Source organism: Arachis hypogaea, chromosome 18, assembly GCF_003086295.3.
Source record: "Arachis hypogaea cultivar Tifrunner chromosome 18, arahy.Tifrunner.gnm2.J5K5, whole genome shotgun sequence".
In the NCBI taxonomy this organism is placed as follows: domain Eukaryota; kingdom Viridiplantae; phylum Streptophyta; class Magnoliopsida; order Fabales; family Fabaceae; genus Arachis; species Arachis hypogaea.
The window spans coordinates 3782952-3807620 of record NC_092053.1 but is presented as its reverse complement, the minus strand read 5'-3'; the positions used below and the strand labels follow the sequence as shown (position 1 = coordinate 3807620).

At 37.3% G+C, this 24669-nt stretch overlaps 2 protein-coding genes across 4 annotated transcripts; one reads left to right on the top strand and one right to left on the bottom strand.

Moving 5' to 3' along the window:
* LOC112773008 (uncharacterized) lies at positions 1-4426 on the top strand. 3 transcript variants are annotated; one of them, XR_011876609.1, is made up of 4 exons: positions 2-228; positions 471-1850; positions 3720-3924; positions 4081-4425. XR_011876609.1 is itself a non-coding variant. In XM_025818049.3 (3 exons), the coding sequence occupies exons 2-3, from the start codon at positions 475-477 to the stop codon at positions 4106-4108; spliced, it is 1401 nt and encodes a 466-aa protein (XP_025673834.1). In that variant the 5' UTR covers positions 1-228; positions 471-474; the 3' UTR covers positions 4109-4426. The 3 variants fall into 3 exon arrangements, 1 of the variants encoding a protein (XP_025673834.1); XR_011876608.1 differs by having other exon boundaries at positions 4084-4423; XM_025818049.3 differs by lacking the exon at positions 3720-3924 and having other exon boundaries at positions 1-228; positions 4084-4426.
* A 4975-nt stretch (positions 4427-9401) lies between these two features.
* Positions 9402-15590, bottom strand: LOC112771164 (kinesin-like protein KIN-5D). Its single transcript, XM_025815805.3, has 22 exons — positions 15038-15590; positions 14822-14951; positions 14362-14517; positions 13790-14266; positions 13479-13576; positions 13233-13389; positions 13045-13114; positions 12880-12956; positions 12737-12790; positions 12574-12654; positions 12372-12483; positions 12122-12208; positions 11822-11997; positions 11575-11736; positions 11380-11487; positions 11138-11296; positions 10951-11034; positions 10650-10855; positions 10463-10564; positions 10246-10355; positions 10005-10156; positions 9402-9857 (listed from the first exon to the last, which is right to left on the bottom strand). Exons 1-22 carry the CDS (start codon positions 15205-15207, stop codon positions 9636-9638), a joined length of 3150 nt encoding a protein of 1049 aa, XP_025671590.1. The 5' UTR covers positions 15208-15590; the 3' UTR covers positions 9402-9635.
* Between the last annotated feature and the right edge of the window lie 9079 nt (positions 15591-24669).

Below are 24669 nucleotides of genomic sequence, written 5' to 3'. Positions count from 1 at the left end.
TATCAGTTTTTACTTTTTACAGAGAGCACTCTCCACGTTGCTTCATCACGACCCACCTCATCTCCCACCTCATCTCCCAACATTACGATCGTGACGGTTGTTGTTCAATTTCATCTTTGTATTCCGTTACCCTTCATGAGGCGTCTCTCCTGGATGCATCAGTACCAATTCGCAAGGAAGAGGCACTGAAGTGGATGTGATCACCATTGAAGATTCACACTGAAGAAGGTGAGACTCTGTTTGATTATGTTTCTCGTAGTTAGAATTGATATATTATTTTGAAGTGTATCTTGCAGTATAGAGCACAATGCTATGTGTACAAAGTGTCTTTGATTTTGCATGCATCTTCCTTGACAGTGACTAAATTTGCTGAATGAACAATTTTTTGGTTTGTTTCTTTTAAGAAAATTGTGACAATAGAGCTAATATTCTATGAATATTTTTTTGGTTTGTTTCTTCTATTCATACAGGTAGATGGAGGAATTTGCGATTCCTATTTTTCACCATGGTGGACATTTTGTGAGGGATAACAAGGGATTTCTTGTATATATTGAGGGAAAAGTTGAAAAATTTCCTAAGATGGATATTGATCTGATATGCTTCTTTGACCTGCAAACTCTGTTCAAATGCTTGGGTTATTTGGATTATAAGGCTATGTACTGGTTTGATCCTACTGCACCTGACTTAGAGAATGGGTTGCACCTTATAAACGGAGACCTTGAGATTAATCAGCTGCGTGAGAATATACTAAAGAACAAGGACACGGAGGAGTTTTATTTGTATTTTGATCACCCAATAATGGTTACTCCTGTTGAGGATGTTGAGATGGACATTGATATTGATGCAGATGTTGAAGAGGATTCCAGTGATGATGGGTATGAAACGACAGAAGATGAACCATACAAACCACCTCCCCAAGGATTTGAAGAGGATAGCAGTGACTCAGACTGTGTGATTGTGAAGAAACAGAGTAGGAAAGTTTGCAAAAAAATAGAGAGTGTGGTGGAAAAGAAGAGCTTAAAGATGGTTAGTTTAAAAAAGAAGGCTTCAACAGTTGATAATAGATGTACTGGTGGACCCAGTTCTAGGCCAACTGTGGGTACCAAAAAATCTGCCAAGGCAAAGTATAATGGACCAATTGGTGCTAGAGGCCCAAAATCTCCTGGGCCTATTAGTGCTAGAGGCCCAAAATTCTCTAGGTCTGTTGGTGCTAAGGCCAATTTCAAGATCCAAAAAAATACTGCACAAAAGGGTGCTGCCTCGACCTCCTTTGGGGCAAATTTTGGTGGAAGAGGTGCTGCTATTCCAAGATCAGAGGATGCAAATTCTGGTGAAGATGATGAAAAAAGTGCAGAAAATGTGGATGAAGAAGATCCAATCTTTGAGTATGAATCAGAGTCATTGCTGACACCAAATAGTTCTGAAGATGAAAAAGAGAGGTATGAATTTCCTCAATTTAATGATGCTGCTGGATTTGGAGAGGTGTATTTTGAGTTGGGGATGGAATTTGCCACAATTGAATCTTTCAAGATTGCTCTGAAGGATCATGTCATTTATGAGGGAAGGAAAATTAGGTATATAAAAAATGATCAAAGGAGAGTTAGATGTGATTGTGAGCATGGGTTGGAGAGAATAAAAAAGCCAAGAAAGTCAAAGGGGGCCAATGAGGCATCTACTAACAACAATGCAGAACCAAAAAGTAATGATGCAAACAATGTTCAGAGAGGTGATGGCAATGATGTGGGAACTGTGGAAGGTGGAGCTGTGAATGAAGAGGCTGCAAATGTGACCGTTGAAACTAATTCTGTGAAAGTTGTTACTGCTGAGGCTGCTGGTGCTGTCAACAAAAGGTAGTTTTATTGTGCTGATTTCTTAGTTGCTTTTGCCTTAGTAAGTTAACGGTTAGTTTTATATAGTTAATTGCTGGTTAGTTTTATTGTGTAGTTATTAGTTAGTTACCAAGTTATTAGAGCTGTTAGTTATTTTCTTGTTACTTTTAATATTGTTAGTATAATTTGACACGTTAGTAAATTTCTGGTTTCTGCTAATTTCTTAGTTAGTTGATGGTTAGTTTTTTTAGCTCTTTTATATAGTAAATTGCTGGTTAGTTGATTAAGCTGCTGATTTCTTAGTTGATTAAATTTTTGGTTAGTTGATTTCTTAGTTTTATGCAGTTAAATTGCTGGTTAGTTGATTTCTTAGTTGATTAAACTGCTGATTTCTTAGTTTTATATAGTTAAATTGCTGGTTAGTTGATTTCTTAGTTTTATGTAGTTGAATTGCTGGTTAGTTGATTTCTTAGTTGATTCAACTGCTGATTTCATAGTATTGGAAGTATGCTTTCTTGCTGCAATAGTTCCCTTGGCTCTTTGCATCCATTATTAAAGAAAATATTATTTATAATGAATCTTCAGTGTGCCAAAACTCTTGTGCATCAAGTACTTGGACAATTTTCTCCAAGCATGAAATGAAGTCTTGTGCCAATACTCAAGTGTTAAGTAACACATGCGCTTGATGCATACTTTTATTTCTTTCTGGGCACACATTTTGGAATATAACATGAAGCAGGCAATCATTCATTAATATTTAATATTGAGAGAAGGTATATTTTGAGACACCAAATTTTAATGAAATACAAATCCTTGTATTGCTAACCTTAATAGCAGCCACTCTTTGCGCCTGAAGCTTGGGATCCTGGTGGATAATCTTCATTCGGTTGCTAAATAGACAAGTTTTGCTAAATAGTTAAATTGCTGGTTAATTAGTTGATTTCTTAGTTGATTCAACTGCTGATTTTTTAGTTGATTTATAGTTAAATTGCTGGTTAGTTGATTTCTTAGTTTTATGTAGTTAAATTGTTGGTTAGTTGATTTCTTAGTTGATTAAACTGCTAATTTCTTAGTTAATTTATAGTTAAATTGTTGGTTAGTTGATTTTACTGCTGATTTGTTAGTTAGTTGATGATTAGTTTTTTTTTTCTTGAAGAAGAAAATTTTACACCCTGTTAAATACAAACTTGAAATAAGACAAGAGTTTCAACCATAAAAACTAAATCGGTACTAATAATACTCAGGATATCAATCTTGAGCGGCATTAATCAAAGCCAAAATTGATTAGGAATGCATAATCCATGCCCATGATTTAGGCAAAAGAAGAATGGTCATAGTGAGTGCTACCTCAGAAAGAAGTTGCCATGCTGATTTATGTTACCATCACTTTTAGTTTTCCTTTATCATAATACTTCACATTAACTTCCTTGGACCCCTTTAATTACTCTCCACTTTTCATTTTTGAGAACCATTATATTTTTGCTTTCCAAGTGTCATTTTCAATTCTAAAAAGTTTAGAAATTCTTTTTATTTTCAACATTGCGATCATGTATATCATCAATTTGTTATCCTCCTCTCCTGATAGTGACCCACTTAATTGATTCCCTCATTTTTACATCAGTATAAATTTAATATTTAAAATCAAATGGTGCACAAATTTATGTAAATTCTACTTTATTTAGTGTAATAACACATGCATCTATTTTACATAAAAAGTGTATTGTTCGGTAACTAACTCTTTTGGACTAATTGGACTGTCAGAAATAGTAAGCAAGCAGTATAGTTTTAATATAGTTTTAATATAGTTTTTTATAGTTTAATTGCTGGTTAGTTTTAATAGTTTATCTGAGTTGCCGTTAATTGTTTTTTTTCTTTGATGGTATGAGATAGGGTCTATTGCCTGCGTTAAAAGAGGTGATGCCTCACGCACATCATTAGAACTGTGTCAGGCATATATGGAAAAACTTCACAAACCGATACAAGGACAAGAGAGTTAAGAATGTTGTGTGGGAATGTGGGCGAAAGCTAGTGCACTCTAGGCAAAGTAGGGAGTGCAGCACTTTTTAAAAGTTAACCTGCTATCAAAAGTAATTAGGTAAATTAAATTTATTTATTATTGTTATTTTTTTTTGTCATGGGCTGAACAAACAAACCGGCACTAACAAAAAAAACTAAATTTGATCGACTTCCTCCTTTATTATGTTATTGTTGATCTGATGTCTTCAAGCATTTTTACTGTTTTGTTTGCTAGCAGGTGCTTCCACTATTGTTCTGTCTAGCCACAGATTTTGACGCTCTTGAACCCACCCCATTCCACATCTACCATAAATGGACCTTCAAAGTCCGAAAAATTGCTGCCATAGAAAAGGAAGACGCTGTCTGTCGCCGCTGCTGGTTGGCTGACTCCAAACGTAAAACTGATTCTGTAGAAGAACCCGGTCTCCATGAAGGCGCCATGATTCTTAGATGACAACGAATCAAAGCACAAAATACATGACAGTTACAACAAGTCCATTATCTTTTATTTCAAATTATCCTCAACGTGTACGTAATAGAATGAAAAATTAAAATACAATTATATTTAAACAATTATTTGTATTATTTTTATTAATTTATTCAAAAAATAATTAAATTTTGAAGCTAATTGGTATAAAATATTACATATATAAAACTAAGAAAAATCTTTATTTGTATAAGAATGAGCCTAATAAATAATTATTTTATTTAATATATAATTAAGAGTATTTCTTTTTTTGCCAACGAGTTATAGTTCAAATGACATAGTCTCTATATTCACCTAAGAGTTGGTAAAAAAAAAGAATACTTTTTTTTTATTAACTTTTTTAAACATTAATTATTTATTTTACATACAATATAGAAATAAATGAATATAATATTTATTGAGTAGACGCAGTTACGTAAAAAAAATTTATTGTCATAGTATTTGAACCAAAGAAAAAAAAGTATTATTTAAAAAAAAAACTAATAATATATTTTTAATAATATTCTTAATACAAAATAATAAATTTTAAATATTTTTTAAATAATATATATTAACTAAAATAATATAATTATCCCAAATAATATATTATAAATATAGTAAAATGACATATTTCAATAAAAAAATTGTTAATAAAAACTTATATGAATTTTTGTTTCGCACAAAATAAAATTATTATACGTTTGTTTGCTTTTTACGTTGTATATATATTTTTTTAATTAAATTAGTATAATACAAAATCTTTTATCATTCTGTTCATATTTAATGTTTAAATTTTGTTTCTCACAAAATAAAATTATATATATATAACACAAAATTTTTTATCATTGTGTTTATATTTAATATTTTAATTTTATTTCACATAAAATAAAATTTATTTAAATTTTAATATTATATACATAATATATATTTAATATTATTTTTTTAAGATTCTAATATATCTTTTTTTTTAGATTTAGTACATGAATTTTCAACTTATTTTTTATGTATTATTTATTTTAATTCTAAAGTCCAATAATTTTTTTACAGACATGTTGTTTTTAATATTTATATACTATTTTTTTATTTTGAACTTCAGCCCAATACCTGAGACTTACAAAAAAAATCTAAAACTTATCAAAAAATGATTAACCTGATTAACAGGTTACCTTTTTAAATCCAGACCATTCAAATAAAATATAATAAATGAAGAGTTCAGATTTACGAATTCATAAGGTGTGCAGCACTCCATACTTAGCAAGGAGCGTTTAAGAATGAGCCGGGAATGTGCTAAATGCACCACTGATGCCGAGTTCCAAGCAAGTATGATGAAATTGAAAAGGATTAATGAAGATGCATGGAGCTACCTTGCAAAGTTTGACCCAGCTTGTTGGACCAAAGCTCACTTCAGTCACGGGCCCAAGTGTGACAACCTCACCAACAATATGTGCGAGGTTTGGAATGCAAAAATAGTTAACTATCGATCCAAACCCATTTTGACTATGTGTGAGGAGCTTCGGTGCTATATTATGAGGAGAATGACGAAATACAAACAAGTTTTGGAGACCTACGTGGGCACTGAAGTGGCTCCTACTCAACAAAAAAGGCTTGACGACATTATGAAGGATGTTAGATATTGGCAGCCAGTTTGGGTTGGTGACGATGAAAGGAGAATATTTGAGATCCAACAGGGATCTAAGAAGCTGTCTGTTAATCTATCTCTGAACAAATGTACCTGTAATGCCTGGCAATTAACTGGTACTATATTATCAATTTATTTTCATTTACGAAATTGTTGTGCTTTAGTTGCTAAAAGTTTGTCCTTTGTAGGTCTTCCGTGCGTTCATGCACTTGCTGCCATAGCTAGAAGGGGTGATAGACCCAAAACATATGTACATCCACTTCTGAAGATTGGAGCAGCTTTAGCAACATACCAACACTGCATCCAGCCTGTTAACTCTGAGGAGTATTGGGAGAAAACAAATTACCTGAATCCAATTCCTCCAAAGCTAAAGAGGCCAGTAGGTCGACCAGTAAAGAGGAGGAGAAAAGATCAATCTGAGAAAGAAGCTAGTAGAACCGATAACAATAAGGTTACGAAAATATTTCGAGTTACGTGTAGCAAGTGCGGAGAGACTGGTCACAATTTCAAGACTTGCAAAGGTCCTCCAGCAGCAACAATTAGAAAACCAACTAATCCGAACAAAAGAACAACAAAAGTTGGAACAAATTCTGGAACCCCAACCCAACCAGCAGAAGAGATCCATATCTCTCAGTCAGCACCCCAAGTGCAGGTAGTAACCACGACCAAGCATATTGTTGCATATCTCTTGAAGGGACTAAATAGGATTTAGTAATACTCAATAGGGACTACACTGGGTATTTTAAAAATCTATGGGGACTATATTGTGAATTTTTAAAATAGCTGAAGGACTATTTTATGTATGTATTTTTTTCCTGTTTTAGACTGTGGTTGAGCATTCCCTTCCGACTCATGCAGCAACAAATTCACCTGATTTCGTGACTAATGTTGTGAGTGAAAGGATTACTAAATATTCACATTGTGCTGCTAATCCGATAGTTATGCTAACATTACTTTGTTTAATCCTTGCAGAACATTGTCTCAAATACATTGTGTCAAGTTGCAGGTAACTATGGAGCATCTAATCTACCAAGTACAAGGGCCAAGCAACCTATCATTAGGCCTCATCATCCTGCAACAATCCATTTTAGCACACCCCCTCCTATTCCACCACCTGGAACCTCTCATGGAGTCTCAGCAGAAACTGTTGCAGCTGCAAGTGAGGGGACTGCATCAAGGATGTTCCAGTTTATCCCAAATCCTGGTTTCAATCATCCGAAAAAGAAGTGATGAAAAACTGCAAACTAAGGACAAATGATTTGGCTATTTTGATGTCTTAGTTTAATCTTTTTTTGGTTATGAAGAAAACTTGAAATACTATTAATGCTCCATTAGATGAGAGATTGTTTCGGACAAAACTCTCTTTTATTTTTGAATCATGTTTAGACTGGTGTATGCATGAATGTTGTCTTTGCTGGTTTAAGTAGCTATTATGTTTTAAAGTTTAGAGCAACATATTTGGTATTGCAAGTATTGCTGCTGTTTTATTGTTAATTTCTCTTCTAGTATCTTCAGAGTTTGATATATCACATCAAATGTGTATATGAATTTATAAACTAAATCCAGGAAACAAATCTATGAAAACACCACTTATGTTATTTACTAATTGTTTTGGTATTATGTTTTTTATTTGCCAAATAACATACCACCCCACTTTTGTGATTATGCTAGTATAAGAAACTATTAAATACTCTGAGAAAGATGATTGTGACGTGTTGGCAGGGGAGCTTTTACCAAAAAGCATAACAAAGTTAAATAAGTCTTGTTTGTGAACCAAACAAGGGAATTGATAGAATGCTAAAAATTAGTTTTCAGCTTTTACAAAGGACATATTTGTTCAAGCAATTATGTTTGAATAATATTTTAGATACTTATGATTTTGTAATGATTTTATAATGGTCATCCTTTTAATTTTTTGTTAGACCTATAAATACTAATATGTTGTAAATATTTTGTTTTATCTAACTTTGATTCAATTCACAAAGAAAATAGAATGCAACTGTGATTCACACCTTGAACTGAATCAATGCTTATATATCAGTTACAAAGAAGCAATTCCAACTCCCATGACCAAAACCAACAATGCACACACGATAATAACAAACACTACATTAAAATATCTCGTCTTCCACTCAATTTCTGGGACTACATTTTGATGAATTTCTAACATGTCAACTCTACTTTGCAATTCCATCACTTTATGCTCCAAACCAGCAATGTTAGCAGCAAACATATGTGAAACATGACCAGCAGTCTCACAACCATCCATTGCAACATCCTCCAAATAATCATAATCCAAATTGATGTAAAATAATTGATCAACCCATGCAAAGAACTTGCAATGCGGTATTTTTTCCTGTTTATCACACAACGACATTATTCATTACCATTCATAGTACAAGATAAATTAGTAGAATCCCTAAAATTGATTACCTTATATAGTGGGCATCCAAAAAAAAGTCTACCCAGATTCTCTGGAGTCCTTGAAATGGAGATTATTGCATTCAAATCGCACAAGCATTTTGGGTGTTGCCCTTTCAAAAATTCAACTTTTTCTACTTTGCTATTTTCAGCGTGTTTGAGACCATTACCATTAGATCGACCATGTCTTCCTCCTCGGCGGCTCCATGAAGAAGTGCTTCCTTTGTTTGTCGCCATTGCAGTTGAAATAGGGTTTACAATGGAGCTTATGATTACACAGTTTCAGGCTTTCAGCAATGAAAAATTTCAAATTTATTTGCAACGAGAGGTTTGGAAGAGAACATCAAAACGACGTCATTCTTCACCAATGTGCAGGGACTATTTTGTCCTTTTCGCACACGTGGACACTTAAGTGCCACGTGTGCATCTGAACATGCCAACTTAGCAGTCTCCCTTGATGAGTCACGCCGGAAACTGGACTGAGGACTAATTTGTCCGCCGGAATAAATCTTAAAGAATTAATCTGTGTATTAATTTTTTTTGGGGACTAAAATGTCCGTTTTTAAAATTTTCGGGGGACTGATTTGGGTAATTACTCTAATATTTATTATGTTAGATGCGAACATTATTCAAAATAAACCGTTATATACCAGTGTTTGTGACGTTGTGTCCTGTAAAAATAGATCAAATCAGACAGCTCATTAAAAAGACAACCTTGACCTGGGACCCAGCTGCCAGTTTCGGAGCCGACCTTGGCGTCCACCAAAGAGAAGTTATTTCTAGTTATTATTAGTTTACTGCTGCACGTGGCTGCTTGTACAAGCCCATTTCCGTAGGTTGGATTTGGCTTCTGACTCTTATTGCACCCAAAATATCATGCGGCGTCAGTCACGAGCGAATTTTCGCCTTTCTTACGTTGATGAAATGTTAAAAACTCCTTATGCCCCCGGTGATGCGTGCCCTGGTTTGGTACTAATGCTGTGTCCTGTGTGTACTGTACTACTGTGTACTTTGCTTTGCTGAATATCCATACGCCGAAAAATAAATAATTAATATTACTTTTGGAATGCAAGATCTAGTTTAGTACAAACACGCCAGAAACATATTACATACCTTACATATTCCTGCCTCCTCCACAAGACTAACCACCCTTTTTCTTTTTTATCCTCTATACTCCCCAGAGAAAAAAATAATAATAAATGAATATATATTATTTGTGGAATTACATCTCAACAAATATGCTATTTACAGAACTTGGACTCTCCTAGTTAATAGCAGTAAGAGGGAGCCTGGAGTCTCTAACTGATTGCGCGGCTTCGTATGCCCCAATTTGTTTAACATCTCCATTTGCTTGTTTTGGAGATCTTGCATCCCAAAATGACTTCAATAGTTCGTCAAACGATGGGGTTCTTAGTTCTTCTATGGATGAAACGCTTGGCAAATTGAAAGGTCTCTTTCTTGGTGTTGAACAAGATGGTTCGTCCACCTGTTCGTCACAGGGTAATTAAGACATTTAGAAAAATTTGTACGCAGTAACAAGTAAATGTTGTCACTGTACTGTTTGTGAACTATAACATTACATATTATACGCTCTAATATACAAAAATATGTATGGCAAGTTCAACTCTCTTACCGTGTATTCATTGAGCAGACATTTGCCTGAATTTTCGGTTATCTCTACAATTCTGTGGTAATGACCGCCCTTCAGTTCTCTTAGATCTCCATAGCATGGGACGATCATGGAGTTCAGGTTCTCACAAGCTTCATGATCAAGTTGCAACGAATCTGCAAGTGCGGTATCAGTTGACATTTGCATATTGATCTATAAAGGGAATAAAATCATGGTAACTGAGGTATGAGACTAAAATACTGACCATCGATCGATAAGTTAATATCCTTGTTAGCTGTGCCTGCATCTTCGAGTGTTGTTGATACAGCACTTGAGAATTGGGTTCGTAGGCCTTGATTAGCTTCCATTCCTCGCCTAGCCAGAAAGTAATGGGGAAAAATAAAGCGTAACGTTAACAATATAGTTAATATATATTATTGTATTTTGATCATTTTGGTCTGAGTGGGCAAATCAAAGCCTACCTAATTATAGTATCCACTGAATCACCATTTCTCTTCTCCAAACTAACCAAGGACTCTTGAGCTTTTCTCCATTGTTGCGAACCTACTTTGGCCTTGTTGAGGCTGCAGTTGTATGTTCACCGTTAGACACAGTAAACAGAAGATAGATAATAAATGATTAGGAAAAATTGATGCATTGTTTATATACCAGGTTTGAAGAACCTCAACTAGGTGTTTCTTTCCAGATTCTACAGCAGAAGTATTCTCTTGGTAGTTTGATTCTGATTTTTCCATGTGAACTCTCCATTCTGCCTTGACAGATGAAGTGGAATCCTGCATGGTTAATGTTTCTTGCCGCAGCTGACTGGTTTTACTGTTTGCACTATCGCGAAGATCATTAACCGCCATTTGAACCTAGGAAAAATAAGAATAGGATGTTATCTTCAAGTGTTTGTGGGAGACTCTATAAGCCAAACTTGAAAATTCACATGTTCAGAAGCAATAGCTACCAGTTTTTTCTTTCTAGCATTTGAGGTTGCAAGCATTTCTGCCACTTTCTCCAATAGTTGTTTTTCCTCAAAAGCAGCACACTCCTACATTACCGAAGTTAAAAGATAAGACAAATTTGTGTTCTCTTCTTAAAAATAATATCCAATCATGATTTGTGTAATTATGAGAAAATACATAGTTGGTCACCTCAAACTTCTTTTCAAGCTCACATAATTTTTTATCATTATCAACTTGTGCTTCCTCCACTATTTGGGTCAGACTGGATGCATGCTTGTCTAAAGTTTCAAAGAAGTTCACCGTTATTTTAGACACTGCACGGTTAGTCTCAACTGCTCTAGCATGTGCCTGCATGCAACAGCAGAAAATTGAGCATCCTCAAAAATCAGAATGTCCAACTCAAAAGTGTGAACAACCCAAAAATTGCATACCTCCCGTTGTTGATTAGCATACGCAGTTAAATTGGCTTCTTGCTTGTGGAGACTACTTTGAAGATCGTTTAGTAGCGAATCAGCTTCTAAGGCAATTCCTTTAAAAAGCTGTAGCACAGAAATCAAGTTAAACATAGCAATAAAATCTGACTTTAGGTAGAATCAACTTCAACGAGTGAATAATAAATCGCTTACATCCTCCAAGGCAGAAGAATGCTTTGCTACTTCAGATTTCAAGTCTTCATAAGTTAACTGGTTATTTCCTTTAAGCTCCTCAGCCAAATCATCCAAAGCTTTAATGCCAGTGCCATACATGTTTTTCACCTTTGCTACCCTTATTCTAAGGTCTTCGGTAGCCTTCAAAAGCATACCAAAACGAAGTTAGTAAATCCGGAAAATTCTAGTTTTCTAACAAAGGTTTGTTTAAAAACTTTAAACCCACCGTTGCCTTTGTTGATACAAAAGACTGCATATCTTCCTCCATATCCTTTAGTTGCTTCTCTTGATGCATTACAGATTCTGACACTGTCTTGTGCAACACCTCAAGCTGTTGAGCTAACTGAGACTGGAATTTTTGGATAAGTATTCTATTTCCTTCTTCAATTTTATCCTTCCGCTCTATTGTTGGAAAAGAAAATTTATCGATAAATATGTCCCTCATGTCAGTGGTATGTACTTTATTCAATTCATTCCCAGAAAAGGAAAAAAGAAAAGAAAAGAAACTCTAGAGAATAATACTAACCAATTTTGGAAAATAGGTTTGTCACATCTGATGCAGCATTCTCAAGCTCAGCTCGTAGGTCAATTGCACGTTCCACAAGTGCCTTCTCTGAAAATATAAGAAAAGAATTGATAAAAAGATATAAAATGTAAGCATCTACTCACGCAAAATACTGAACTAGATTGCATTGGCATAAGATGGTATTCAACCAACTTGAAAATTTAACAATACTAGAGGAAGTTACACAAACGTAGGATTATAATTCACTAACCTGATTTTAAGAGATTTGATATCAGATATTCCTTTTCCTTAATTTTTGCATTTGCTTGTTTATGCCTTTCCTCTAGATCAAACAAGGACTGCTGAGTTTCTTCTAGACTTTTCTGAGAATACAGACACCAGAAGTAAGTTTAATTTGTGAACATATCAGCAGTTCAACACAAAAGAACGGAGTTATGCATGACCGAATTTACCTCAGTTCTTTCAAGTTTGTCACTTAATTCAGCAGTCAAATGTTGCTGAGAATGGTAGAGTTCTTGAAGCTCCACTAGTTGCTAATCACAAATCAGGGCACATCGTTATTTTAATTGCTAACTCAATAGCTATAAATGGAATAATCAATGACGGAGTACACACCTTATCTTTGGACTCTGCCTCTTGTTCCATGCGCTCTATCTTTTCAGCCATGGCCTATGGAACATAGATTAGGGATTAGCAATGCTGCCAAAGCTATCACAGTATTTCCAATTCAAATTAACATTAGAACACTCAAAGGAAACCTTCTTCTCTGCTTCTTCGTGAAGATATCGATCACGTGGTATATAGATTCCATTCTTCTCTCTAGCAGCATATACCTCTGGGTAACATAAATAAAAAAATTTTTAAAGGAAGAAACATCGAGGAAGATAAGTTTAACAATCTGAAAAGTGTAAACAGTAAACAACCTTGCTTCAGTCTGTCAATCTCGGAATACAAATCCTTGATCATTGCAGATTTCATCATTTTCTGATTAACCTGACAAAATAACCAACTCCAAATTGTTATATATGGTTTACTGTTGAAAACATCAAACTGATTCGTTGAAATATCAAAATGTTAACCGGAAAGAAGGAGCAGCAACTAAAAAAGTCACCTCTGGTTTGTTCTTTATATTCTTGGCACGATGTGCATAATCCAAGGTACTAAGGGTTTCTTCAAGACAGTGAATGGAAGGCGATATTGTGGCAATAATGCATGTCTTGGTTTTACCACCCAAGGAATCCCTCAACAATCTGGTTAATTTGCTATCCCTGATATAATAAAAGAAAGAAGGCCTGATTTAAAAGTAACCAAAATAATATGAATGACAATCGACTATATTAGTTGCAGCTGCTCATACCTATACGGAACGTGACCTGAGTGCTCAACAAGGGCGTTAATCACTCGACCTAGTGTAAGTAGACTTTTATTTATCTCCCCAGCCTCCCTTGCTCTACCCTGCAAGTATTGTTTTTCTTAGTGGAAGTTCAAAAGCTGTGAAATTTTGTTCTGTTCAGACACTAGAGAACAAGGCAGAGTCAATGCAGCAGATTAACACAATTTCTTAGAACACCAACAAAACTAATAATTAATGACAAAACTTATGCGAAAACAAACAGGATATCATGTAGCCACATGTTCCCACCCAAATCAGGCATAATCATATAATACCTCTCTTGCACCAGAACGAGAGATATTCTCAGAGCCTGCAAGGTCCACAAGATTTAGCTTTCCACATTTAATCATTTCTTCACCCTCCGGAGTACACTCCTTAATATGAATTGTGATTGAAAAAATGGAATGAGAACGGCTACTTTGTTTGTTAAGAAGAGTCTCAGCAGTACGCCTTTTTGCTGAACCTTTTTCCAATATCTTGTAAATTTCATTTGCAGTGCAAACAATCTCTTCCTCTAATCCTCTAACGAAGACACCCCCTTTCCCATCCTCCATTAGAGCGATAGGTTTTTTAGACTTATCATCTACAAATTTTACAGTCTCCTCAGGGGCCAAAAGATCCGTTATTTCCTCATTGTAAAGCTCTAAGAACGTTACTTTCATGTTGTACTCTGCATTCTGAGCCTCCAATATATCGAAAATCTGTTTCACAGCTCTGGGGATGACACCAGCATCACTCGGAAATTCGCCATTCTGCACCATGAAGAGCACAGAAGGAGAAATGGATTTCAATACAAAACGATTGAGCAGACGTAAAAAGCAGTTAAAACAGGGGAATATTGAATAACCTTCTTTCTAGCTCCTCCTTCCATTGTGTATGTCTTCCCCGTTCCCGTTTGACCATATGCAAAAATTGTGCAGTTATAACCCTCAAGTACTTCATACACAATCGGAGACACAGCCTGGTCATACAGTTCCTTCTGCTGAGAGGCAGGGCCAAACACCTACACTCCAAAGTAAACCAAATTCAAAATAACTGCAATTGCTGTTTAAATTACAGAAAGAAAGGAAAAAATAAATATTTAGAAGTTCTTTACTACCATGATCACGACCGATAAGATATAAGTTATTTCAAAATGCCAATGTGAAAGGGCTTTCAAAATCCAATTGATGAATGTTATTTTCTTCTAGAATTCTAAATTGAACCTCCACAAGTATTCTTATTCACTTTACTAGAAGATTCTCCACAAGATCACATATGTGCAATACAATTCGTGCACTTGAATAAATTGCAAGAAGGCACAAAACCTTGTCAAATGCGAAGGTTTTATCGATCTGTTTGTTGGCTATATTCTGCACAGCGGAAACCTCCCTTCTACCTTCATTGCAGGAAATCACAACAGGCGTATTCACCCTCATTTCATCTTCGTTCAACGGCCTGCAACAAACAAAACGAAAACAATCACATAACAATCCAGAGTTGCAAAAACAAGCTGAATCAGCTTAGCAGCGAGTGAGAGTCACCTGCATCGGAGGAGAACCTGCACATTGACGCCTTTGTCCTTGTCATTCTTATTGAAACTAGTTGAATTGGAATCCGCAGATCGCAGATCTCGCACTGCCTTGTCGCTGGAGCGAGGCGTGGATGGAGATATCGACACGAGTCCTCCTCCTCTTCTCTGCTGTGCATCCATGATCGGCGATGGAAGAGCGTGGAATGTGGATAGAGAATGAGGAAGAATCGGAATTGAAACGATAAAATGAGAAGCTTACAGTAGGAAGAGAACAAAGGAAGAAAAAAGTGCCGGCCTTCAAATGGAATTTCACGTGAGAATTCAGAAACCAGAAATCTTAGAGTCAAAGACTCTTTACACTATGCAACACAATATAATACAATCCGATATTGCTTAAGATAATAATTTCCGTCGATTTATAAATAATAATTAAATATATATTATGATTATGTAGTTAGTTGTCTTGATAGAGAGAGCGTGTGAGTGTGTGTCTTTTCTCGGGAGCTGGAAGAGAAAAGGTGCGTGTGACTGTGAGCGATCCAATTTTGGGTACTGACAGAGATAAACCAAATAAGTTACAAATTTCCGAACTCAAATAGAAAGCCGTTACGGCAATTCACGAGCAAAAATGGGCCCGGATAACGGCGTCCAAATGCCACCTTTCTACTTTCTCGTTTCATTCGACCGTTATAAACAACACAAGGTTAGCTTCCGTCAGTAACTTAAAAAACCCATCTTTTATTTTGTTTGAAAAATTTTGAAACCCTGCCTTTTTCGTAGGGTAAAAATTTACTGTGAGAGAAGTGCTAGGTAAACAATGATCATCTTGAATAACATGAACAACCATTAATCAAATAAAAATACATTACATTCTAATTTAATGCTACTAATTAAATTTAAGATTAATTTACTCTTTTAATCCTATTAATTCACATTATTCACACATTATTAAAAAATGTTGTTGTTTACCTATACTTTTTCATTCACTATTTAAGTATTTTTAACCAACTTGGGTTGATCAAGTGGTCAGCTCACTTGTCCGCTTAAATAGGTGTTAGGGATTCGAATTCCGTCTAGTGCATGCAGCAACCCATTGGCAAAGAATAATAAACAAATAAATAAGAGTATAAAGGTGAGAGTTCCTATTTATTATGAAGGAGGAACAAATTAAAGGTGGTTTCAATTAGCATATGACCAAGGACCCACTGCAAATTCTGCTGGTTTAATTTAAACAAAATATTATGGTCCGGGGACCTTGTCTACTCTTTGACTTTTGAGTTGATGTTTTAAAAGTGGAGTGATTTGCCTCTGATTTTTTATTATGAGTGTTGATGGGAAATATATCATGCACTATTTAAATATCTCCTGCTAGGTTCTAGCAAGCAAATCACATTTTTCAGGTGCTATCTGTTTTTAATATTTAGACTTTATATATTAGTGTTCCAGATTGCTGCAATTTTTGTTTTTCAAATAAAAAAGGTTCAAAGTACACCTAACAGTCTAATCTGAGATTCATTTGGAATTGACAAGGTACATGATTAGGAGATCTAATAGTGGATGGTTTTGACATGATTAGGAGATCTAATAGTGGATGGTTTTGATAATGCATCTTGAAAAGATACATAACATTTTTTAAAATTAATTTTTTAGTATATTAATAAGGTTTTTTTTTATTATTTTATTTTATTTTACAAAATAGAGTTATTACAAGTTTACAACTTAAAAAAAAAAAATAGCAGTAGTCACCCTAACCCTGTTTAGATAATGTTTATTTGTGGATACATAATAAAAGTAAGCAAAGTTGGTACCTGAATGGAACGGAAAATAATAAATAGAGTGATTTTTACGATTGAATATGATTTAGATATATAAAGAATGAAGAAAGAGGAGGAGTGTTGATAAGGAAAGAAGTAGAAGTTTGGTGGTTCAGAAAAGGAAGGCAAGGCAAGGCAAGGCAAGGTAGGGTATTTAGCATGGTGGTATAAGGTACCCCACCTTGATAATGATAAAGAATAAGGCACATGCTAGCCACTTGGTTCTTATGATTGTTATTACGATTCCTTTTTCTTCATTTTTATCTTTCTTATGTATAATTCTACAAACCTTGTCTTGTAGTTTTGATGCATGGCAGAATCCTATGACCATAAATAGGCTATATGAAACTTACACTGGATTTAAATTTAGTTAGTTATTAGTTTATTTGATATTTGATTGATTTGCTTTCTACATCTACTCATCTAATAACACCTTTTTGCTTTCTTTAACACTCCATACCATATATTATATGATGTTGTTACTTACGTCTTTGTTGGTATGCCCATCGTCTTCTACCCAAATATTAATTTTTCTAACGAAAAAAAAATTACAAAACTTTTTAAAGCAGGGACATGAAGTTTAAACTTGAAAGGAACTCTACTAAGATAATAAGGAATCTATCTGATTCTTGTTACTAGCTACCTCGGCCAAAACAAATAGATGACACAAGAACGAAGCAAAAGCTGCTTAAGTGCAACAGCTATGAAATTTCCACTTCGGGTGCAATTAACTTGGCAATTAAGTGCAAGTTACGGTTAGATAGTTCCTTATTATATTGGACCATATATAATTCATATTTATATAATATGTGTTATATGTTATTATAATGATATAATTAATCAAGAACGATAAGGTTGTGCCATTGACACTATTCCGTTCTGTAGTGATACGTTCGTGAGAATATTTATATACGTTGAAAATTTACTTCATCGATGTACGTACAATTTGGTTGTGGTCGTGAGAAATCATTGAAAACTAACATTGAAGCAAATAAGCAATCCATATTGGGATTTTTTTTTTTATGTTTTAATATTTGTGATACAATATATACAAAGATAACAAATATCAAATGAAAATTATTATTTCTGTATGTTCGATGACACTTATTTTTATATATTTATATAACTATATCGCTCATATCAAATGGGTGTAGTCATGAGATCAGACATAACTAACTTGGGAGATTAATTACAAAAATGTGTCCACTCAAAGTTATTGTGCTTTTCTAGTGTGCGTGATTTTTTTTTTCTGTGGAAATAATTTGTCATACAAGTATTCATCTCAAAAACTTAAATTAATAAAAAAATAATATAATCATTATGTTACGATGGGTAACCGGAGATTATTGGGTTGGATTAGTTTGGCTGGCCCAATCGTTAGAATGAGGAAGTATCCAAGCGGATTGATGATCCAAGGCCCCGTCCGACTTCGGTATGAGAGAATGGGGGGTGGTACCTGCAAAGATACTCCGATGCCAAAGTCAACAAAGGAAGCAAGACAAGTCTAGAGAGTATTGGACTTCTGAGATACCTGAGAAGTGTCAGTGTATTTATAATGGTGAACCCATAACCACCATTGGTGTAGTTCCGTTATTTATGGGGAGTAACCGTCCCTTTATCTTAGGGAGGTTAAGATATGACTCCAGGAAGTGGGTAGAGAGATTTTAGGGGCAGTTACTCATTTGAATGGGTGTTTATCTGCCAGCTAATCTTCGTCCCGACTTCTTTAGAGCAAGTCGTGGTAAGGACCGACTTCGTGGGGCGAAGGTCGGTGTATGGCGAGGCTCAATCCTTTGGATTGGACCTTTTGTTTGGACCTGGGCCTTATCATTGGGCCAGGGTATGAACAGTGCCCCTACTCAAGCCCAATTTCTTTTAGGACTTGGGTTCGAGTATTCTACTCGGGGTCGTAGCCGACTTGTTGGAGGACCGACGTGATGGTTTGGAACCGACGTGACTTTTCGTGACCTTTGATTTTCACAGTTACGTCTAATCAAACGTCGTGTCCGTTAGAGGTTTGCGTAGGGGTTGTCTTGGTAACGGTGCACCCATTAATGACTGCGTCCATTTTTACCATTATGCCCCTAACGTGTTTATAAATACGTTCCTTCTCTTTCGTTGCTTCGTTTCTGCGATTTTTCAAATTTTCTTCTCATCCGTTCGTGGAGCATTCCTCGTTTGAAGGCTTTCATTTTCCTCTACCTTATTTCCAGGCGAAGGTTAGTCTTTTTCTCCTTGTCTCTTTTATGAAATGCTTCTGTTTGCATGCCTTTACTTTAAAGAGAGGAGTTGACTTCGTAGGCTTTTTGTTTGATTCTGTATCCCCTTAGAGACCCTGTTCGTGATCTTTTTCCTTTTTCCTTTGTAGGTTTCGCTAATCCTTTTTAGGAAAAGAAAAATGACTTCCATAGAAACTCTTGCTCAGTGGGTCGATGTTACGGTCTTAGGAGAGGAACCTATGGTTGATACTGATTTTATCACTGACCTTCGCACTCGTCACCGGCTCTGCACCTCTGATGAGGATGAGCCAAAGTATGAACTGCTTGCCCCGGGTCCGGAAGACCGGGTTTGCTTTGGGAGGGCTTCAGAGGCAGCCCCTCATTTCTTTTATATGTACGAGAGCATGATCACCCGCCTGGGCGTTTTTCTCCCTTTCTCTGATTTTGAGATTGCTGTTTTACGTCACTGTCGTGTTGCACCTACCCAGCTTCACCCCAATTCATGGAGTTTTCTAAAAATTTATCAGTTTATCAGCCATGCCTTAGAATTTTCGACTTCTTTGAGGATTTTTTTCTTTCTTTTCCACATGACCAAGCCCTTCAGTGGGCAGAATAATAAGCAACAATGGGTATCCTTCCGAGCTATACAAGGTCGGAGGGTCTTTACCTTTTTTGATGAATCTTTCCATGACTTCAAAAATTATTTTTTCAAAGTTCAAGCCGTAGAGGGTCACCACCCCTTTTTCTTGGATGAGAATTCTTCTCCTCGCTTTCTCTTGTACTGGTTAGAGACTTCCCCCTGTGAGAAATATGGTTTGGAGGATCTGGATGAGGTGGAGGCAACCATTGTAGGGTTCCTCCGAGAAGTATGGGGGAGGGCCCCATATCTGGATACCAAAAAACTTCTCCAGGGGTCGTCGTCTTTTGTCCAGACACAACTAGGTAGCTTTTATCTACTTTGTTTCCGACTTGTTTCTACCGACTTGAAGTTTACCGACTTGTTTTACTAATTGTTTTCTTTTACAGAGATGGCGAGGAAGAATTCCAATGAGTCTTACCAGAGAGTCCAGGAGGCCAAGGCGAGGTCTCGCGCCAGAATCGGTGGTGCCAGGGTAACTAGCTCTCCTCTTCCTCTTCCTCCCCCTTCTTCCCAAAATTTGGAGACTCCTTCTCAACCCATTGTTATCTCCTCTTCGACTTCTTCTCAGCCGTCCCCTCCTCCCCGACCTTCCCCTGAGCCAGAGAAGAAGAAGCACAAGGCTTTAGAGTCTGGCTCTTCTTTTGAAGGTGAGGCTAAGGTGGATGCTCCTGCATTTATCCGAAAATTTATCTACCCCATACCCGTATAGGTATGGATGATGTTTCTATTCGGAACCACCTCACTATTCTGGCTGAGGAGAGCATCAGGGCGGCGGGGATTTGTGCCAAGTTCCTCGATATTTTTGAGAAGACTCCTCTTAGCTCTCTGGGTTCAACCTCTAGGGTTGAAGAGTTGGAGGGAAGGCTTCTCATATATCAGAAACATGAGAAGGAGTTGAAGAAGGAGGTCGCCAAATTGAAGGAGGAGAGGGATGACCTCCGAGAGAAGGAGAGCAAGTTACAAGCCCTATGTAACATGGAGGAGGGCTTGAGAAAGAAGGCGCAGGAGAGTTATCAGAGTTTATTTGAGGACCTTGTGGCTGTAAGGAGGGATTTGTTGAACTCTCGGACTGCCTACGCCGAGTTGGAGGACTCTATTGCTGAGGGGGCCGAGGAGGCCTGGAGGATTTTTAAGGAGCAGGTCGGAGTCCTTGATCCCGACCTGGATCTGTCTCCTTTGGATCTTGACAAGGTCATTATTGATGGTGCCATAGTTTATCCCCCAGCTCCCGAGGTCGTCACCGAGTCAGATTTGAAGACTCGAGGGCAGAGAATCATTGAGTCCCCTCCTCGTCCAAAGGATGTTCCGAGTTCCTCAAGACCTCACGGCACCTCTTCTCCGACTCCTATGGACACTTCTCTCCCTGGTCCTGATGGCGCTCCGACTTCTCTTCCCGACTCTGGTGGTGATCCGACTACTCCCTTTGGTCCTGGTGGTGATGCTCTTTAAAAATTTGTTATTTGTTGGCTATATGGGGGCCCGGCCTGTGGGTCCCCTCTTTTTTAAACTCTTTATATTTGTGGTGGTGGTATGTTGACATTGGCCTTTTGTGGCCGTAAACAAAAATATTTATAGTTGCCCTTTTTTTTTGGATAAGGGTTTTAAAAAATACCCTTTTTAGTATAAGGGTTTCAGCTACCTTTCTGTGTGCATGCTTTTCTGATTTTGATTTTTCGAAGTCCCCTTGATCTTTTCTAAAAACCTTTTCTTTGGCTTGTCTGTATTTCTGAGCTTTTTTGTTTTAAGGACTTTTAGGACATCTTTTAAGCTTTTTCTAGGCTTTTTTGATCCCTTTTTTATTATTCCTTATACTCAACTTTGTTTTATTGAGCTTTTATGGCTTAAGTTATTTTTGCGATGCGTTTTCTTTTCTACTCGGTTTTTCATTTCGACTTATGAGTCGGAATGTTTCCGAGTTTCTCACGATCAACTTTTATAACCTCTTTACACCGACTTGTACCTCGTCGTTTTATCCTGACGATCATCTAGGTCGGTTCATGGGATTTTCACATTTTGTCGAGCTTAAGTCGGCGCGTTTCGTAGAAAAGTAAACGATAGGGAATTTATAAGAGATATTGTAAAAAAGATCTTTATTTATTTGGGAAGGTACTTTACGGCTGCTAAGGGTTTAATGATCTATTCCCCCCTTAGCCTCTACTATGATGCCTCGTTAAAAATCCTTCTTCAGAAAAAACCCTTTAATTTTTGGGAAAAAATCGTGAAGTTGGGAAAAGAGTACATCAGGGAGTAGAGTTCGCTTTTAGCTATAGTACCTTTTCATGTTACAAGCATGCCACGACCTTGGTAGCTCGGTGTCGTTTAAGTCGGTCACTTTATAATAACCTTTTCCTAAGACCTCGCTAACTTGGTAGGGTCCTTTCCAATTAGCAGCGAGTTTTCCTTCCCCCGATTTGTTGACTCCTATATCGTTTCTGATCAAGACCAGATCGTTTAAGGCGAAACTTCTTCGACTGACTTTTTTGTTGTACCTGGTAGTCATCCTTTGTTTCAGCGCTGCTTCTCTTATCTGGGCTTGTTCTCGGACTTCGGGGAGCAATTCAAGCTCCTCTTTGTGCCCCTGTATGTTCCCGATTTCATCATGGAAAATCACTCTTGGGCTTTGCTCACTGATTTCCACTGGTATCATAGCTTCTACACCATAGACAAGTCAGAAGGGTGTTTCTCCAGTGACAAATTGGGGTGTCGTCCGATAAGCCCACAACACTTGGGGGAGCTCCTCTGTCCAGGCTCCTTTTGCATCTTGTAGTCTTTTCTTTAGTCCCACCAGTATGATTTTGTTAGCTGCCTCCGCTTGTCCATTTGCTTGTGGATGCTCCACCGAGGTGAACTGGTGTTTTATTTTCATACTGGTTACTAGGCTTCTGAAGGTGGAGTCGGTGAACTGGGTTCCATTATCTGTGGTAATGGAGTGAGGTATCCCATACCTTGTGATGATATTTTTGTAGAGGAACCTCCGACTTCTCTGGGCGGTGATGGTGGCCAATGGTTCTACTTCTATCCACTTTGTGAAGTAATCTATTCCCACGATCAAGTATTTGACTTGTCCTGGCGCCTGGGGAAAAGGACCTAACAAATACATTTCCCATTTTGCGAAGGGCCATGGAGAAGTTATACTAATGAGCTCCTCTGGGGGAGCCACGTGGAAATTTGCATGCATTTGGCAAGGTTGGCATTTTTTCACAAATTCTGTGGCATCTTTCTGCAAGGTCGGCCAATAAAATCCAGCTCGGATTACTTTTCTGGCTAGCGACCTGGCTCCGAGATGGTTTCCGCAGATCCCATTGTGGACCTCCTCTAGCACTTCAGTGGTCCTTGAGGTCGGTACGCACTTCAACAATGGCGTTGATATTCCTCTTTTATAAAGGATATTTTTCACCAGAGTGTAATATTGTGCTTCCTTCCAGATTTTCTTGGCCTCTTTTTCCTCTTTGGGGAGGATGTCAAATTTTAGGTATTCGACCAGAGGATTCATCCATCCGAGATTTAGCCCGGATACCTCAAGGACATCTTGTTTGCCCTCTGCTTTTACTACAGAGGGCTCTTGGAGAGTTTCCTGGATCAGGCTTCTATTATTCCCTCCTGGCTTAGTACTTGCTAACTTGGAGAGGGCGTCTGCTCTGCTATTGAGATCCCGAGTTATATGCTTAACCTCGGTTTCAGCAAAGTGCCCGAGGTATTCCAGAGTTTTTTCCAGGTATCTCTTCATGTTTGGGTCTTTGGCCTGATACTCTCCATTTATCTGGGAGGTCACCACCTGAGAGTCACTGTATATCATCACTTTTGTTGCACCGACTTTTTTGGCCAGCTTCAGTCCTGCAACCAGGGCTTCATATTCTGCCTGATTATTTGAAGCTGGGAATTCAAATTTGAGGGATACCTCTATTTGAGTTCCCCTTTCGTCGGCTAGTATTATGCCTGCACCGCTTTCTGTCTTGTTTGAGGATCCATCTACATAAAGTTCCCATGTAGTTGGCTTTTCCTCTTGATCTCCCGCGTATTCTGCTATGAAGTCGGTAAGGCATTGGGCTTTGATTGCTGTTCGAGTTTCATACTTCAAGTCGAACTCGGAGAGCTCTATTGCCCATTGAACCATTCTCCCTGCAACATCCGTCTTCTGGAGGATTTGCTTCATGGATTGGTTCGTCCGGACTTTTATTGTATGTGCTTGAAAGTAAGGCCATAGCCTTCGTGAGGCTATTACTAAGGAGTAGGCAAACTTTTCTAGTTTGTGGTACCTTAGCTCGGGGCCCTGTAGAACTTTGCTGATGAAGTAAACTGGATGCTGTCCGACCTCGTCCTCCCTTATCAGGGCTGATGCGACAGCTTTGTCTGCTACGGACAAATAAAGGACGAGGTCCTCCCCGACTAGAGGTCGGGTCAGTATTGGTGGTTGGCTCAAGAATCTTTTGAACTCCTGGAACGCTCCTTCGCATTCTGGAGTCCATTCAAACTAGCATCCCTTTCTTAATAAAGAAAACAGTGGAAGGGATTTTAGTGCCGATCCTGCTAAAAATCTGGAGAGGGCTGCAAGTCGGCCATTCAGTTGTTGAACCTCTCTCAAGCAAGTCGGGCTCTTCATTTCCAGGATAGCTTTACACTTATTGGGATTTGCTTCAATCCCTCTCTGTGTTAGCATAAATCCTAGGAATTTTCCGGCCTCCACTGCGAAGGTACACTTTGCGGGATTTAGCCTCATCCCGTGTAACCTTATGGTGTCAAATACTTGCGAGAGGTCTGCTAAGAGGTCGGCTTCTTCCTTGGTTTTTACTAGCATGTCGTCTACGTAGACTTCCATTAAGCTCCCAAGGTGGGAAGCAAACACCTTGTTCATCAGCCTTTGGTATGTGGCCCCTGTATTTTTTAATCCAAATAGCATGACCACGTAGCAAAAATTTGCTCTGGGCGTGATGAATGATGTTTTCTCCTGGTCTGGCTCATACATTGGGAT

What these genes read in the sequence shown, in the direction of transcription:
- LOC112773008 (XM_025818049.3), top strand. Translation starts at nt 475, where the DNA reads ATGGAGGAATTTGCGATTCCTATTTTTCACCATGGTGGACATTTTGTG. An exon ending in GCTGGTGCTGTCAACAAAAG is followed by an intron (nt 1,851 to 4,083) that starts GTAGTTTTATTG and finishes GTTTGCTAGCAG; the next exon opens with GTGCTTCCACTATTGTTCTG.
- LOC112771164 (XM_025815805.3), bottom strand. Translation starts at nt 15,207, where the DNA reads ATGGATGCACAGCAGAGAAGAGGAGGAGGACTCGTGTCGATATCTCCA. An exon ending in CAGGTTCTCCTCCGATGCAG is followed by an intron (nt 14,952 to 15,037) that starts GTGACTCTCACT and finishes TGTTTGTTGCAG; the next exon opens with GCCGTTGAACGAAGATGAAA. An exon ending in CTCGTTCTGGTGCAAGAGAG is followed by an intron (nt 13,577 to 13,789) that starts GTATTATATGAT and finishes CAATACTTGCAG; the next exon opens with GGTAGAGCAAGGGAGGCTGG.